The sequence below is a fragment of the Hyperolius riggenbachi genome, chromosome 9 (assembly GCF_040937935.1).
Source record: "Hyperolius riggenbachi isolate aHypRig1 chromosome 9, aHypRig1.pri, whole genome shotgun sequence".
NCBI classification, from domain to species: domain Eukaryota; kingdom Metazoa; phylum Chordata; class Amphibia; order Anura; family Hyperoliidae; genus Hyperolius; species Hyperolius riggenbachi.
In genome coordinates, this window is record NC_090654.1 from 96,035,658 (window position 1) to 96,047,598 (window position 11,941).

General features: G+C 49.9%; 1 protein-coding gene across 1 annotated transcript; it reads right to left on the reverse strand.

The window, feature by feature from the left end:
• Positions 1-1,680: 1,680 nt before the first annotated feature.
• LOC137533492 (collagen alpha-1(IV) chain-like) lies at positions 1,681-7,899 on the reverse strand. The gene is made up of 3 exons (XM_068254871.1): positions 7,275-7,899; positions 5,830-6,855; positions 1,681-2,327 (listed from the first exon to the last, which is right to left on the reverse strand). The coding sequence occupies exons 1-3, from the start codon at positions 7,897-7,899 to the stop codon at positions 1,681-1,683; spliced, it is 2,298 nt and encodes a 765-aa protein (XP_068110972.1).
• Positions 7,900-11,941: the final 4,042 nt, after the last annotated feature.

Genomic DNA, 11,941 nt, shown 5'->3' on the forward strand with positions numbered 1-11,941 from the left:
GGGTAGTGTAGGACAAGAAATGGACTGATTTTACACATGAAATGTTTTTCAATATGTAATGAATTTATGCCACCAGGAGATGGCAGTGTTGGATAAGAAATGCCTTGAATATTGTAAATGGGACGCCGTTCATCCCCACGATTCCGCCGTTATAATAATAATGAGTTTATTCAAGTTAGAAATAAGGGAATGATTACTTTATAAAGATCATTCTTACAGGATGGCAGTTTTTAAATGTAACTTTTGGTGTAATCCTTTATTTTATATACACCCACTAACTTGGAGGTTTGCCATATACGGATACATAGACATCCGGAAGTACGGGTTGTATCTGTATACGGAATGTAACTAATTTCCGGAAATACGTATTGCTCCCATAGGGAGGCGGAAACGGAAGTGATGGTGCGTGGAGCGCACCACCATCTTCCTGGAAGTGCTGATGGCGTTCTCCGGAGCGGCTTCCCCTGCACACTTGCAACCTAATTAAGGTAAATACTATAAAAGGGTATATCCAGCCACTTTGTCTTTTAGTCCCTGATGAAACTCTGACAGTGAAACCGGTCGGACGAGGCGGACGTGTGGCTGGACGGCGTCCTATGTTTTAAGTGCTGTTTTTCCTTGTGGGTCCCTGTCATAAGGGCCCAGATGTGAGTGACTTTTTAAAAACTTTTATGTTTTTTTAATGATATTAAAATCGCTGTAGATACGCTTAGATGTGCGTTTGTCTCTTTGCATGCCTCATTTTTGGTGAAACACTGCAATTGAGGATTAGATTGCTCGGCTTGTCTGGAGAGGAGGCCGGCTGCGAAGATACCTGCTGCTGACCTCATTAAGCCATATTGCAGACCCTGTAGTTAAGGTCTGTGATAATCTGGTAAGCGTATTACCTTTATGGTGTTTTCGGTGGTGGACACAAGTGAATTCGCGCTGAAGTGTACTATTTATGTTAATTGAAGACGTTTTGCTGAGACGTTGGACTTTGGCTGCGATATATGTAGTGTTCCACATGTTAAGATTTGCTTGGCTGCGCTGATATTGTTTTTTTGATTTTAAAGCAGGGGTGTTGCTCTGACTCATTGAAGCAGGGGTGTTGCTGTGAACCATTGAAGCAGGGGTGTTGCTCTGACCCATTGTAGCAGGGGTGTTGCTCTGACCCATTAAAGCAGGGGTGGTGCTCTGACCCATTGAAGCAGGGATGCTGCTCTGACCCATTAAAGCAGGGATGCTGCTCTGACCCACTGAAGAAGGGATGTTGCTCTGACCCACTGAAGAAGGGATGTTGCTCTGACCCATTGAAGCAGAGATGTTGCTTTGACCCATTGAAGCAAGGGTGTTGCTATGACCCATTGAAGCAGGGGTGTTGCTCTGACCCATTAAAGCAGGGGTGTTGCTCTCACTCATTGAAGCAGGGGTGTTGCTCTCACTCATTGAAGCAGGGGTGTTGCTCTGACCCATTGAAGCAGGGGTGTTGCTCTGACCCATTGAAGCAGGGGTGTAGCTTTGACTTAGTAAAGCAGAGATATTGATCTGATCCATTCTTCCAAGTCTCTTCACAGGCAGAGTCTATGGGAATTGGATTTTCATCATACCCAGATAGCTGTTATATACAAACATACAGCTAAAAACACTTCTTTACTCACCTTTCTCAGGAATATCTTCCCGGAACACTGCACTGATCAGTTACAGCAGTGATTTTTCTGTGACCCAATGACCCATTGAAGCAGGGAGGTTGCTCTGACCCATTGAAACAGGGATTTTTTTCTGACCCATTGTAGCAGGGGTAATGCTCTGACCCATTGTAGCAGGGGTAATGCTCTGACCCATTGTAGCAGGGGTAATGCTCTGACCCATTGTAGCAGGGGTAATGCTCTGACCCATTGAACCAGGGGTGTTGCTCTGACCCATTGAAGCAGGGGTGTTGCTCTGACCCATTGAAGCAAGGATGCTGCTCTGACCCATTGAAGCAGGGATGCTGCTCTTACCCACTGAAGAAGGGATGTTGCTCTGACCCATTAAAGCAGGGATGTTGCTCTGACCCATTAAAGCAGGGATGTTGCTCTGACCCATTGAAGCAGGGATGTTGCTCTGACCCATTGAAGCAGGGATGTTGCTCTGACCATTGAAGCAGGGGTGTTGCTCTGACCCATTGAAGCAGGGGTGTTGCTCTGACCCATTGAAGCAGGGGTGTTGCTCTGACCCATTGAAGCAGGGGTGTTGCTCTGACCCATTGAAGCAGGGGTGTTGCTCTGACCCGTTGAAGCAGGGATGTTGCTCTGACCCATTGAAGCAGGGATGTTGCTCTGACCCATTGAAGCAGGGATATTGATCTGATTTATTACAGCAGGAATATTGTTCTGATCCAAAAAGTCTCTTCACAGGCAGAGTCTATGGGAATAGGATTTTCATCACCATACCCAGATAGCTATTATATACAAACATACAGCTAAAAATACTTCTTTATTCACCTTCCTCAGGAATATTCTCAAACACTGCATTGATCAGTTACAGCAGTGATTTTTCTTTCACCCATTGAAGCAGGGGTGTTGCTCTGACCCATTGAAGCAGGGGTGTTGCTATGACCCATTGAAGCAGGGGTGTTGCTGTTACCCATTGAAGCAGGGGTGTTGTTGTGACCCATTGAAGCAGGGGTGTTGTTGTGACCCATTAAATCAGGGGTGTTGTTGTGACCCATTGAAGCAGGGATGTTGCTCTGACCCATTGAAGCAGGGGTGTTGCTCTGACCCATTGAAGCAGGGGTGTTGCTCTGACCTTTTGAAGCAGGAATGTTGCTCTCACTCATTGAAGCAGGGGTGTTGCTCTGACCTATTGAAGCAGGGGTGTTGCTCTGACCCATTGAAGCAGGGGTGTTGCTCTGACTCATTGAAGCAGGGGTGTTGATGTGAACCATTGAAGCAGGGGTGTTGCTGTGACCCATTGAAGCAGGGATGTTGCTCTGACCCATTGAAGCAGGGGTGTTGCTCTGACCCATTGAAGCAGGGGTGTTGCTCTGACCCATTGAAGCAGGGGTGTAGCTTTGACTTAACCTCCCTGGCGGTAAGCCTGAGCTGAGCTCGGGCTATGCCGCGCAGGGGGAGATCTCAGCCCCTGGTGGGGCGATTTTTATGCTGTAAATTGCTGTGCGCGCAGCCAGCACTTTGCTAGCCGCGCGCACAGCTTGATCGCCGCCGCACTGCGGCGATCGGCCTCACGCAGCAGCGAAAGAGGGCCCCCCCCCGCCAGAGCCCTGCGCTGCCCGGACCAATGAGTTCCGGGCAGCGCTATGGGCTGGATCGGAGATGTCTGACGTCAGGACGTCGGCTGACGTCCATGACGTCATCCCGATCGTCGCCATGGCGACAGGAGAAGCCAAACAGTTATATACGCGTTCCCCTGTTTGCTATAGATGCCGGCGACGATCGCACTAGAGGGACACATGCGCCCTCTAGTGGTGTTTCAAGTAGCTACCACTCTGGTAGCTTTACATGAAACAAAAAAAAAAAAATTTTAAAAAAAGGTTTTTTGCCAATTTGGCAAAAAAATTAACCGCCAGGGAGGTTAATAAAGCAGAGATATTGATCTGATCTATTAAAGTCTCTTCACAGGCAGATTCTATGGGAATTGGATTTTCATCATACCCAGATAGCTGTTATATACAAACATACAGCTAAAAACACTTCTTTACTCACCTTTCTCAGGAATATCTTCCCGGAACACTGCACTGATCAGTTACAGCAGTGATTTTTCTGTGACCCAATGACCCATTGAAGCAGGGAGGTTGCTCTGACCCATTGAAACAGGGATTTTCTTCTGACCCATTGTGGCAGGGGTAATGCTCTGACCCATTGTGGCAGGGGTAATGCTCTGACCCATTGAAGCAGGGGTGTTGCTCTGACCCATTGAAGCAGGGATGTTGCTCTGACCCATTGAAGCAGGGGTGTTGCTCTCACTCATTGAAGCAGGGGTGTTGCTCTGACCCATTGAAGCAGGGGTTTTTTCTCTGACCCATTGAAGCAGGGGTGTTGCTCTGACCCATTGAAGCAGGGGTGTTGCTCTGACCCATTGAAGCAGGGATGCTGCTCTGACCCATTGAAGCAGGGATGCTGCTCTGACCCATTGAAGCAGGGATGCTGCTCTGACCCACTGAAGCAGGGGTGTTGCTCTGACCCATTGAAGAAGGGGTGTTGCTCTGACCCATTGAAGCAGGGGTGTTGCTCTGACCCATTGAAGCAGGGGTGTTGCTCTGACCCATTAAAGAAGGGATGTTGCTCTGACCCATTGAAGAAGGGATGTTGCTCTGACCCATTGAAGAAAGCATGTTTCTCTGACCCATTGAAGCAGGTGAGTTGCTCTGACCCATTGTAGCAGGGGTAATGCTCTGACCCATTGAAGCAGGTGCGTTGCTCTGACCCATTGAAGCAGGTGCGTTGCTGTGAACCATTGAAGCAGGTGCGTTGCTGTGAACCATTGAAGCAGGGGTTTTGCTCTGACCCATTGAAGCAGGGGTGTTGCTCTGACCCATTGAAGCAGGGGTGTTGCTCTGACCCTTTAAAGCAGGGGTGTTGCTCTGACCCATTAAAGCAGGGGTGTTGCTCTGACCCATTAAAGCAGGGGTGTTGCTCTGACCCATTGAAGCAGGGGTGTTGCTCTGACCCATTGAAGCAGGGGTGGTGCTCTGACCCATTGAAGCAGGGATGCTGCTCTGACCCATTAAAGCAGGGATGCTGCTCTGACCCACTGAAGAAGGGATGTTGCTCTGACCCACTGAAGCAGGGGTGTTGCTCTTACCCATTGAAGCAGAGATGTTGCTCTGACCGATTGAAGCAGGGGTGTTGCTCTGACCGATTGAAGCAGGGGTGTTGTTCTGACCCATTGAAGCAGGGGTGTTTCTCTGACCCATTGAAGCAGGGGTGTTGCTCTGACCCATTGAAGCAGGGGTGTAGCTTTGACTTAATAAAGCAGAGATATTGATCTGATCTAATCTTCCAAGTCTCTTCACAGGCAGAGTCTATGAGAATTGGATTTTCATCATACCCAGATAGCTGTTATATACAAACATACAGCTAAAAACACTTCTTTACTTACCTTTCTCAGGAATATCTTCCCGGAACACTGCACTGATCAGTTACAGCAGTGATTTTTCTGTGACCCAATGACCCATTGAAGCAGGGAGGTTGCTCTGACCCATTGAAACAGGGATTTTTTTCTGACCCATTGTAGCAGGGGTAATGCTCTGACCCATTGTTGCAGGGGTAATGCTCTGACCCATTGAAGCAGGGGTGTTGCTCTGACCCATTGAAGCAGGGGTGTTGCTCTGACCCATTGAAGTAGGGATGCTGCTCTGACCCATTGAAGCAGGGGTGTTGCTCTTACCCACTGAAGAAGGGATGTTGCTCTTACCCACTGAAGAAGGGATGTTGCTCTGACCCATTGAAGCAGGGATGTTGCTCTGACCCATTGAAGCAGGGATGTTGCTCTGACCCAATGAAGCAGGGATGTTGCTCTGACCCATTGAAGCAGGGATGTTGCTCTGACCCACTGAAGCAGGGATGTTGCTCTGACCCATTGAAGCAGGAGTGTTGCTCTGACCCATGGAAGCAGGAGTGTTGCTCTGACCCATGGAAGCAGGGTTGTTGCTCTGACCCATTGAAGCAGGGGCGTTGCTCTGACCCATTGAAGCAGGGGCGTTGCTCTGACCCATTGAAGCAGGGGCGTTGCTCTGACCCATTGAAGCAGGGGCGTTGCTCTGACCCATTGAAGCAGGGGTGTTGCTCTGACCCATTGAAGCAGGGATGTTGCTCTGACCCATTGAAGCAGGGGTGTTGCTGTTACCCATTGAAGCAGGGGTGTTGCTGTGACCCATTGAAGCAGGGGTGTTGTTGTGACCCATTAAAGCAGGGGTGTTGTTGTGACCCATTAAAGCAGGGGTGTAGCTGTGACCCATTAAAGCAGGGGTGTTGCTGTGAACCATTAAAGCAGGGGTGTTGCTGTGAACCATTAAAGCAGGGGTGTTGCTGTGACCCATTGAAGCAGGGGTGTTGCTGTGAACCATTGAAGCAGGGGTGTTGCTCTGACCCATTGAAGTAGGGATGCTGCTCTGACCCATTGAAGCAGGGGTGTTGCTCTTACCCACTGAAGAAGGGGTGTTGCTCTTACCCACTGAAGAAGGGATGTTGCTCTGACCCATTGAAGCAGGGATGTTGCTCTGACCCATTGAAGCAGGGATGTTGCTCTGACCCAATGAAGCAGGGATGTTGCTCTGACCCATTGAAGCAGGGATGTTGCTCTGACCCATTGAAGCAGGGATGTTGCTCTGACCCATGGAAGCAGGAGTGTTGCTCTGACCCATGGAAGCAGGAGTGTTGCTCTGACCCATGGAAGCAGGGTTGTTGCTCTGACCCATTGAAGCAGGGGCGTTGCTCTGACCCATTGAAGCAGGGGCGTTGCTCTGACCCATTGAAGCAGGGGTGTTGCTCTGACCCATTGAAGCAGGGGTGTTGCTCTGACCCATTGAAGCAGGAATGTTGCTCTCACTCATTGAAGCAGGGGTGATGCTCTGACCTATTGAAGCAGGGGTGTTGCTGTGACCCATTGAAGCAGGGGTGTTGCTCTGGCCCATTAAAGCAGGGGTGTTGCTGTGACCCATTGAAGCAGGGGTGTTGCTCTGACTCATTGAAGCAGGGGTGTTGCTCCGACCTATTGAAACAGGGGTGTTGCTCTGACCTATTGAAGCAGGGGTGTTGCTCTGACTCATTGAAGCAGGGGTGTTGCTCTGACCCATTGAAGCAGGGGTGTAGCTTTGACTTAATAAAGCAGAGATATTGATCTGATCTATTAAAGTCTCTTCACAGGCAGAATCTATGGGAATTGGATTTTTATCATACCCAGATAGCTGTTATATACAAACATACAGCTAAAAACACTTCTTTACTCACCTTTCTCAGGAATATCTTCCCGGAACACTGCACTGATCAGTTACAGCAGTGATTTTTCTGTGACCCAATGACCCATTGAAGCAGGGAGGTTGCTCTGACCCATTGAAGCAGGGAGGTTGCTCTGACCCATTGAAGCAGGGAGGTTGCTCTGACCCATTGTAGCAGGGGTAATGCTCTGACCCATTGAAGCAGGGGTGTTGCTCTGACCCATTGAAGCAGGGGTGTTGCTCTGACCCATTGAAGCAGGGATGTTGCTCTGACCCATTGAAGCAGGGATGTTGCTCTGACCCATTGAAGCAGGGGTGTTGCTCTGACCCATTGAAGCAGGGGTGTTGCTCTGACCCATTGAAGCAGGGGTTTTGCTCTGACCCATTGAAGCAGGGGTGTTGCTCTGACCCATTAAAGCAGGGATGCTGCTCTGACCCATTAAAGCAGGGATGCTGCTCTGACCCACTGAAGCAGGGTTGTTGCTCTGACCCATTGAAGCAGGGATGTTGCTCTGACCCATTGAAGCAGGGGTGTTGCTCTGACCCATTGAAGCAGGGGTTTTGCTCTGACCCATTGAAGCAGGGATGCTGCTCTGACCCATTAAAGCAGGGATGCTGCTCTGACCCATTAAAGCAGGGATGCTGCTCTGACCCACTGAAGCAGGGTTGTTGCTCTGACCCATTGAAGCAGGGGTGCTGCTCTGACCCGTTAAAGCAGGGATGCTGCTCTGACCCACTGAAGAAGGGATGTTGCTCTGACCCATTGATGCAGGGATGTTTCTCTGACCCATTGAAGCAGGGGTGTTGCTCTGACCCATTGAAGCAGGGATGTTGCTCTGACCCATTGAAGCAGGGATGTTGCTCTGACCCATTGAAGCAGGGGTGTTGCTCTGACCCGATGAAGCAGGGATGTTGCTCTGACCCATTGAAGCAGGGGTGTTGCTCTGACCCATTGAAGCAGGGGTGTTGCTCTGACCCATTGAAGCAGGGGTGTTGCTCTGACCCATTGAAGCAGGGATGTTGCTCTGACCCAATGAAGCAGGGGTGTTGCTCTGACCCAATGAAGCAGGGGTGTTGCTCTGACCCATTGAAGCAGGGGTGTTGCTATGACCCATTGAAGCAGGGATTTTGCTCTGACCCATTGAAGCAGGGATGTTGCTCTGACCCAATGAAGCAGGGATGTTGCTCTGACCCATTGAAGCAGGGATGTTGCTCTGACCCATTGAAGCAGGGATGTTGCTCTGACCCATTGAAGCAGGAGTGTTGCTCTGACCCATGGAAGCAGGGTTGTTGCTCTGACCCATTGAAGCAGGGGCGTTGCTCTGACCCATTGAAGCAGGGGTGTTGCTCTGACCCATTGAAGCAGGGATGTTGCTCTGACCCATTGAAGCAGGGGTGTTGCTGTTACCCATTGAAGCAGGGGTGTTGCTGTTACCCATTGAAGCAGGGGTGTTGCTGTGACCCATTGAAGCAGGGGTGTTGATGTGACCCATTAAAGCAGGGGTGTTGTTGTGACCCATTAAAGCAGGGGTGTAGCTGTGACCCATTAAAGCAGGGGTGTTGCTGTGAACCATTAAAGCAGGGGTGTTGCTGTGAACCATTAAAGCAGGGGTGTTGCTGTGACCCATTGAAGCAGGGGTGTTGCTGTGAACCATTGAAGCAGGGGTGTTGCTGTGACCCATTGAAGCAGGGGTGTTGCTCTGACTCATTGAAGCAGGGGTGTTGCTCTGACTCATTGAAGCAGGGGTGTTGCTCTGACCCATTGAAGCAGGGGTGTTGCTCTGACCCATTGAAGCAGGGGTGTTGCTCTGACCCATTGAGGCAGGGGTGTTGCTGTTACCCATTGAAGCAGGGGTGTTGCTGTTACCCATTGAAGCAGGGGTGTTGCTGTTACCCATTGAAGCAGGGGTGTTGCTGTGACCCATTAAAGCAGGGGTGTTGCTGTGACCCATTAAAGCAGGGGTGTTGCTGTGACCCATTAAAGCAGGGGTGTTGCTGTGACCCATTAAAGCAGGGGTGTTGCTGTGACCCATTAAAGCAGGGGTGTTGCTGTGACCCATTAAAGCAGGGGTGTTGCTGTGACCCATTAAAGCAGGGGTGTTGCTGTGACCCATTAAAGCAGGGGTGTTGCTGTGACCCATTAAAGCAGGGGTGTTGCTGTGACCCATTAAAGCAGGGGTGTTGCTGTGACCCATTAAAGCAGGGGTGTTGCTGTGACCCATTAAAGCAGTGGTGTTGCTGTGACCCATTAAAGCAGTGGTGTTGCTGTGACCCATTAAAGCAAGGGTGTTGGTGTGAACCATTAAAGCAGGGGTGTTGCTGTGAGCCATTGAAGCAGGGGTGTTGCTCTGGCCCATTAAAGCAGGGGTGTTGCTGTGGACCATTGAAGCAGGGGTGTTGCTGTGAACCATTGAAGCAGGGGTGTTGCTGTGACCCATTAAAGCAGGGGTGTGGCTCTGACCCATTGAAGCAGGGATCTTGCTTTGACCCATTGAAGCAGGGATGTTGCTCTGACCCATTGAAGCAGGGGTGTTGCTCTGACCTTTTGAAGCAGGAATGTTGCTCTCACTCATTGAAGCAGGGGTGTTGCTCTGACCTTTTGAAGCAGGGGTGTTGCTGTGACCCATTGAAGCAGGGGTGTTGCTCTGGCCCATTAAAGCAGGGGTGTTGCTGTGACCCATTGAAGCAGGGGTGTTGCTCTGACTCATTGAAGCAGGGGTGTTGCTGTGAACCATTGAAGCAGGTGTGTTGCTGTGACCCATTGAAGCAGGGGTGTTGCTTTGACCCATTAAAGCAGGGGTGTTGCTCTGACCCATTGAAGCAGGGGTGTTGCTCCGACCTATTGAAACGGGTGTTGCTCTGACCTATTGAAGCAGGGGTGTTGCTCTGACTCATTGAAGCAGGGGTGTTGCTCTGACCCATTGAAGCAGGGGTGTAGCTTTGACTTAATAAAGCAGAGATATTGATCTGATCTATTAAAGTCTCTTCACAGGCAGAATCTATGGGAATTGGATTTTTATCATTCCCAGATAGCTGTTATATACAAACATACAGCTAAAAACACTTCTTTACTCACCTTTCTCAGGAATATCTTCCCGGAACACTGCACTGATCAGTTACAGCAGTGATTTTTCTGTGACCCAATGACCCATTGAAGCAGGGAGGTTGCTCTGACCCATTGAAGCAGGGAGGTTGCTCTGACCCATTGAAGCAGGGAGGTTGCTCTGACCCATTGTAGCAGGGGTAATGCTCTGACCCATTGAAGCAGGGGTGTTGCTCTGACCCATTGAAGCAGGGGTGTTGCTCTGACCCATTGAAGCAGGGATGTTGCTCTGACCCATTGAAGCAGGGGTGTTGCTCTGACCCATTGAAGCAGGGGTTTTGCTCTGACCCATTGAAGCAGGGGTGTTGCTCTGACCCATTGAAGCAGGGATGCTGCTCTGACCCATTAAAGCAGGGATGCTGCTCTGACCCATTAAAGCAGGGATGCTGCTCTGACCCATTAAAGCAGGGATGCTGCTCTGACCCACTGAAGCAGGGTTGTTGCTCTGACCCATTGAAGCAGGGGTGCTGCTCTGACCCGTTAAAGCAGGGATGCTGCTCTGACCCACTGAAGAAGGGATGTTGCTCTGACCCATTGATGCAGGGATGTTTCTCTGACCCATTGAAGCAGGGGTGTTGCTCTGACCCATTGAAGCAGGGATGTTGCTCTGACCCATTGAAGCAGGGGTGTTGCTCTGACCCATTGAAGCAGGGATGTTGCTCTGACCCATTGAAGCAGGTTTGTTGCTCTGACCCATTGAAGCAGGGGTGTTGCTCTGACCCATTGAAGCAGGGATGTTGCTCTGACCCAATGAAGCAGGGGTGTTGCTCTGACCCAATGAAGCAGGGGTGTTGCTCTGACCCATTGAAGCAGGGGTGTTGCTATGACCCATTGAAGCAGGGATTTTGCTCTGACCCATTGAAGCAGGGGTGTTGCTCTGACCCATTGAAGCAGGGGTGTTGCTTTGACCCATTGAAGCAGGGGTGTTGCTTTGACCCATTGAAGCAGGGGTGTTGCTCTGACCCATTGAAGCAAGGATGTAGCTTTGAGTTATTAAAGCAGAGATATTGATCTGATTTATTATAGCAGGATTATTGTTCTGATCCAAAAAGTCTCTTCACAGGCAGAGTCTATGGGAATAGGCTTGTCATTATCATACCCAGATAGCTATTATATACAAACATACAGCTAAAAATACTTCTTTATTCACCTTCCTCAGGAATATTCTCAAACACTGCACTGATCAGTTACAGCAGTGATTTTTCTTTGACCCATTGAAGCAAGGGTGTTGCTGTGACCCATTGAAGCAGGGGTGTTGCTTTGACCCATTGAAGCAGGGGTGTTGCTGTGACCCATTGAAGCAGGGGTGTTGCTGTGACCCATTGAAGCAGTGGTGTTGCTCTGGCCCATTGAAGCAGGGGTGTTGCTCTGGCCCATTGAAGCAGGGGTAATGCTCTGACCCATTAAAACAGGTGCGTTGCTCTGACCCATTGTAGCAGGGGTAATGCTCTGACCCATTAAAGCAGGGGTGTTGCTCTGGCCCATTGAAGCAGGGATGCTGCTCTTACCCATTGAAGCAGGGATGCTGCTCTGACCCATTGAAGCAGGGATGCTGCTCTGACCCATTGAAGCAGGGATGCTGCTCTGACCCATTGAAGCAGGGATGCTGCTCTGACCCACTGAAGAAGGGATGTTGCTCTGACCCACTGAAGAAGGGATGTTGCTTTGACCCATTGAAGCAGGGGTGTTGCTCTGACCCATTGAAACAGGGGTGTTGCTCTTACCCATTGAAACAGGGGTATTGCTCTGACCCATTGAAGCAGGGGTGTTGCTCTGACCCATTGAAGCAGGGGTGTTGCTCTGACCCATTGAAGCAGAGATGTAGCTTTGAATTGTTAAAGCAGAGATATTGATCTGATTTATTACAGCAGGAATATTGTTCTGATCCAAAAAGTTTCTTCACAGGCAGAGTCTATGGG